At 45.0% G+C, this 6,000-nt stretch overlaps 1 protein-coding gene across 1 annotated transcript in view; it reads right to left on the reverse strand.

Annotated features, from left to right (window-relative positions):
• POLRMT (RNA polymerase mitochondrial) overlaps positions 1–1,718 on the reverse strand; it is a 74,109-nt gene extending 72,391 nt beyond the window's left edge. The window contains exon 1 of the mRNA XM_081938376.1: positions 1,481–1,718. Within this exon, the coding sequence (XP_081794502.1) occupies positions 1,481–1,517 (37 nt within the window). The 5' untranslated portion in view covers positions 1,518–1,718. The remainder of the gene's footprint in view (positions 1–1,480) is intronic.
• Positions 1,719–6,000: the final 4,282 nt, after the last annotated feature.

Below are 6,000 nucleotides of genomic sequence, written 5' to 3' on the forward strand. Positions count from 1 at the left end.
ATTTTAAGGCACAACAGGCTGTATCTTAACAGAACACACATCCCAAGGGGTGTTAGGGGTGTCTTACCCGCACAGTATTTTTTTTTCCAGAGAGTAAGTCATTTGTGTACCAAGTTTGGTTAACTGGAACACACACACACACACACTTTATATATATAAGATGATTGTGCTAGCTTCAGTGTGGGTTTTTATATTGTTTGCATCAGTGGCTCTCAATCTTTTCCTTCACCACGGACTCTCTTTAAATACCTTTTGTGGCCATAGACCACCCAGATTTAATTCACAACATTTCAAGGCTTTGCAAACCCCCCGTGATGACATCGTGACCCCCCTCAGGGAACCCCAGACCAGAGGTTGAGAACCACTGGTTTACATAACAATTCTATTTTGGGTTTTTGTAAGGCCTTTCCTATCTATTGCTCTGAGAACCTCTGTCTCTGGATGTTACAGATGTGCAATCAACCCATTTCTTCCATCTGAACATTTCAGGTTGGTAGGGGAGGGAGTATATAAGCTTGACAAAGCAAGCAGTGGAAAAGGAGTAACATGGCCTCCTCTGAACTGCAAGAAAGAATTTCATATCTGGCAAAAATGTTCATTTATTGGGCTCAAGAATGCTTAATATGGTTGGGGTTGGCATTCCAAAAATTGAAGAGGTTCATATATAAGACAGAAAATCAAGGATGAGCACTTTATCCATTATCTCACTCTTTCCCCAAAATTAAGTCAAACTATTATCCAAAGCACCTGAGAGTAAGACAAGAAGCAATGGGTGGAAACCAATCGAGAGAAGCAACTTAAGGAGAAATTTCCTGACAGTTAGAACAATTAATCAGTGGAACAGCTTGCCTCCAGAAGTTGTGAATGCTTCAACACTGGAAGTTGTTAAGAAGATGCTGGATAACCATTTGTCTGAAGTGGTGTAGGGTTTCCTGCCTGAGCAGGGGGTTGGACTAGAAGACCTCCAAGGTGCCTTCCAACTCTCTTATCCTATTCTGTTCTGTATTCTATTGTCTATTCTATTCTAATTGTGGTCGCAAGTCGAGGACTACCTATAGCAAGAGAGATCAACTAACAGGCAAGTTCTCCCTTGAGCCTGAGACTCTTGATCTCTTCATTTTGCATTCGAGCAAGCTTCTCAGCATCACACAGGCGTGTGGCTGGATCCCGAGGCATCTAATTCAAGTTCCTCCTCCAGGCAGCCTTCGTGGCTCTCCTGGTGGTCTCCCGTTCAAGCGCCAACCCAATGGGCGAAAGGCTGTCAATCAACGAGGCCATTGAAGGTATCCAACTATTTCAAGGCGTCCATAAGTGTGACCCTATTACCCCCCCTACCCCATTCCAAGAGGGAAAAGGGTGGCGAGTTCAAATCCACCCACCTCCAGTAGGGCAAAGCACCCTTCTTCCCCAAAGATCCAGGTCGAGGTGAAAGGTTCGCTACTTCCCACCCACCCCCGCCCCACACGCCCCCCACACTGACCTTTGCCCCGCAGCAGCGTCCCTTGCAGCTTCAGCATCGGTTCACCCCGCTGCCCTCTACATCTTATCGCCCGGCCGGGAGAGCACGCATGGTTATCCACCCAGCTACTGCGCAGGCGCGGCGCTCTGCGCCCGCGTGGAGGACGCGTCTCTGTGGTTCTCTCGCCACCCAATGGGCCCGTCCGTTCGAGCGGCCGGGATAGAGTTGGAAACGACCAATCGTTGGAGGCATGGCGAGGACATAGAGATAAGAAAACATAAGAGAGGGCTGTTGCCTCGGCCATTCATCTCGAGGTTCATATGCAGCTTTCCCCCCCCCCTCCTTTTCGTATCGTTTGTAATTTATTTATTAAATTTCTTTCCTGCCCACCTGGCTATCAAGTACTCTAGGCAGCTTACCAGATAAAAGAGAGAATGGAAATCATTAATACGTTACAATCATTAACATTAACATTAAAATATAAAAGCAATACAAAGTCAACCACAAAAATTGGAAAGAAACTTTAAAAAGCAGATAGGACTCTTCCTTTTAAAAAGTTCCAACCATTTCCCTTTAAAATATTATTTTATTCATTTATATTCCACCCTTATTATTTTTACAAATAATTCAAGGGGGCAAACATATCCCACACGCCTTCCTCCTCACTACTACAACAACCCTGTGAGGTGGCTTGGCTGAGAGAGGACTGATCCAAAGTCACCCAACCAGCTTTCATGCCTAAGGCGGCACTTGAATTCAAGTTCTCTGATTTTCCAGCCTGGTGCCTTAAATATTAGACAAACTGGCTGACAATTATCTTGATTGTACCCTGCAATCCTATACAGGTAGTCCTCAACGTAGGACCAAAATTGAGCCCAAAATTTATGTTGTTAAGTGAAACATTTGTTAAGTGACTTTTGCTCCATTTTATGACTTTTCTTGCCACATTTGTTAAGTGAATCAGTAACACGGTTGTTAAGTGAACATGGCTTCCCTATTGATTTTGCTTGTCAGAAGGTCGCAAAAGGAGACACTGGGACCGTCATAAATGTGAGTCAGTTGTCAAGCATCTGAATGTAAATCACATGACCATGGGGATGCTGCAACAGTCATAAGTGTGAAAAATGATCATCTCACTTTTTTTCAGTGCCTCTGTAACTTTTAATCATCACTAAATAAACTGTTGTAAGTCAAGGACTACGTGTAGACGGTATTAGAACTATGGAAGAAAAGGGAGGGAATCTTATATGTATCTTTTCCCTCCTATTTGGATGTGGCTTTGGTTCTATATTCAATTTTAATTCTGTATTTCCATTTCTATTCACCCTGTGTGGAATGCTGTTCCTAAAGAAATATGTTCTTTAACTAATATGTTCATTCACTAGCCTTTTAACCTTTTTACTTTAAGTTTAAAATATACGGTACTTGGCCAATTTGACCACCTCCAAAAGAGAGGCAAGGGTAGTATTGCCCATAAACTTAATCTTACTTTAGCCATGGTGGTGCAGTGGTTAGACTGCAGTATTGCAGGCTAACTCTGCCTACAGCCATCAATTCAATCCTCACCAGCTCAAGGTTTACTCAGCCTTCCATCCTTCCAAGGTCAGTGGACCCAGATTGTTTGGAGTAATATGCTGACTCTGTAAACTGCTTAGAGGGAGCTGTCAAGTACTGAAAAAAGTCAGCACTCACCCCACCCTCCTAGAGAATGAAATGTTTTGGGAATATTGAAAAGGCAGGAGATAATATTTCCCCTATAAAGAGAAATGGGATTTTTTTTAAGGGAGGTACAAACCAGAATCAGTCTCCCCGTCCCAAGCAGAAACTGAGGAGGCCACTTTTTAGAAATGCAGATTTGGTAATCCATTTAGAAAGACTAGGTCAGAGGGAAACACCAGATAAGCAACACAATTAGGCAAGACAAAATTAGCTCAGACAAACACTTTAGGATTTGCATTTCCCCTTTTGTCTTTAGAGACAGCCATAGGAATCCAGAAAGTATTGTGGAAAGTTATCACCCAGCCCCATCCCAGAAAAATGAAATATCCTAGGAAATATTGAAAAGGCAGAATATTACATTTCCCTGGATGTGAAAAGGAAGAAACATGTTTTATAAAGAGAGAATAGCTCCCTGTAGCTTCCTGCCTCCACCCACTTTGTCAATGGGCCATTAAGGTGGCCAAGCCAGTCCCTTGACATAATAAAGAGTTATCCCCTTCAGCTCCAGGGGGATGGGATTAAGGCAGGGATGTGTGGTCAGGGGAGGCAGGGGAGGCAGAGCCTCCCCTCTCTTCATGAAATAATAATATATAATAATAATATCCACAAGGGAGTTTCATATATATAAGAGGAAGAGGAGGGAAGAGGAGGAGTGCGCGCGGGGCGGTGCCAGCTGGGCAACCGGCGGAGGCAGGAGGGTTCTCGGAAGTGCCAATAACCTTCCTGCCTCCGCTGTACTTTACGCGCTCCTCGCGACTGCAATAGACGTCCAGAAGTGGCAGGGGCTTGATGACGTTGCCGCAGCTGCCATGCGCGGACGGACGGAAGTAGCCAGAGTGGCGCCGAGGCAGTCCGGTGGACGAGCGACCGAGGATCAGGCTGCCTGATCCTCCATCACTCGCTCGCTCTTTCATACGCCCGGACCCCTCGGCGCCACTCTGGTTACCTCCGTCCGGCCGCGCCCAGCAGCGACGTCGGCGACGTCATCGAGACAAAGTGGCTTGGAGGCGAAGTGCTTTTCAGTGATTTTCTATGCGTCTGGCGTTTAGGTAGATAACCGGATGTCCTAAATGCCAGACGCTCAGAAAAGCACTGAAAAGCAGCTGCTGTTGGGGACTGCGGAGCGCGAGCTGGCGGAGCGCGCTCAGGAAGGCGGGGAATGGGATCACGTGTGCTGGAGGCTGAGGCAGCCTCAGCCTCCAGCACACGTGGTCCCATTCCCCGCCTTCCTGATGACATCACCAGCCTCACCAGCCATAAACCTCACCGCACGTCACTGGATTAAGGCATGATAATATTGGCCCTTTACCCAACTCACCACATGGTATCTGAGAACTCAACCAAACCTGAATTCAAAACACAACCTATAGAGTTGCCCCTGCATGGTCCCATGGGAGTCTGACAACCCATCAGAAGACAAGCTCAAGATCAAAGGCCAGAGAGGGCATAAAACCAGGGACTTTCAGCATCTCAGTCCTTCCTTCTCTTCTTCTTCCCAACATTGAAGTATGTGATCACTTTTTCTGTTCAGGGCTCAAGCCATGTGGTCCTGTCCACCATTAAAACCATCTTTCCAAGCAGCCTCCATGTCTCCAGTGTCTTTTTCCCCACTTGGAGCCGAACCCAGAAGGACATTTCTTTCATCAATATCCCACCCCCTCTCAACTCCATTTTTTAAACTGTCCCAGAATCACATGCTATTTGTTGGTAGTTCTGTTCATCAATAAACCAACTTTCTTTCCAATCAGCCTCCATTTTATTCCTGGAATTTTTCCTACAGTACCATGGGGAAGTATATAAGTCTATATAAGTCTAAGTGCTATTGCTTGTTCTAATAAGACTGCTAATTGAATGATTTTGGGCAATCTTTGTAATTAACAAGGATGATGTACACAAGTACAATTAATTAAGAGTATAGAAGCCACTAAATCATGCTCAGAAAATAGACTGAACTTCTGGGAAGGTACTACAGACACCTTGGCTCCAGGTGTTCATTTTGTTGTCACACCTAAACTTTTTTAACCAGCAGATAGGGTGTAAAAATATCCCCTGCCCTTATCTTATGATTTTTAAATTCTCAACAAATCTTGTTTGTTCTACAGGATTTCGTAATTTAGAGGCTTGTTTTGTGTATTTTGTTATTTGATTTTAATTAGTTTGTCTGCGACAATGAGTTGGGGTTTTTAAATCTTGTTTAAAAATGTAATTAATCCTAGATGCTGGGGTTTTAATCCTGTGTTGAATAATTACCAAATCTGCATTTCTAAACTTGGCCCCTTAGGCAAGGGAGCTGAGGCCATGAGTTTCTGTCTTTACAAACATGTTTCTCATTTAGGGAAAATATAATATTCTGCCTTTTTAATATTTCCTAAAATATTTCATTCTAAGAGGGGTGGGTGCTAACTTTCTTCATATACAATTAAGCCTATCATACTTTGAATGAAAAAAGAGTGCTGGGTCATGGGGGGGAGAGAGAGAGAGAGAGACAGAGAGAGACAGAGTTTTACTACTTTGCTGCCATCTAGTGGATGAGCGCATTTTGGCAGCCACCAGACAGCTTAATTTAAACGTTGCTCGAGCTGCCTAACGGCTGGACCAAAGCAGTTGGGATGCAGTTTTTTCCGATTAGCTCGCTGAGCTGTCAATCTCGGTAGGCCTCAGCCAATTGACGATCGTGTTCGAAGAAGCCAGAGAGGAGAGGGCACTAGCCCTCTTGTTGCGTCACGCAATCCCGCCCTCCAACGGCCTTCTATTGGTCAAAGACTTAAGAGAAGCGTTCTCGCACCGGAGGGGCTGGGCGTGGCCAACGAGGAGGAGCCATC

Source organism: Natrix helvetica (assembly GCF_964273705.1).
Source record: "Natrix helvetica genome assembly, chromosome: 1".
NCBI lineage: Eukaryota > Metazoa > Chordata > Lepidosauria > Squamata > Natricidae > Natrix > Natrix helvetica.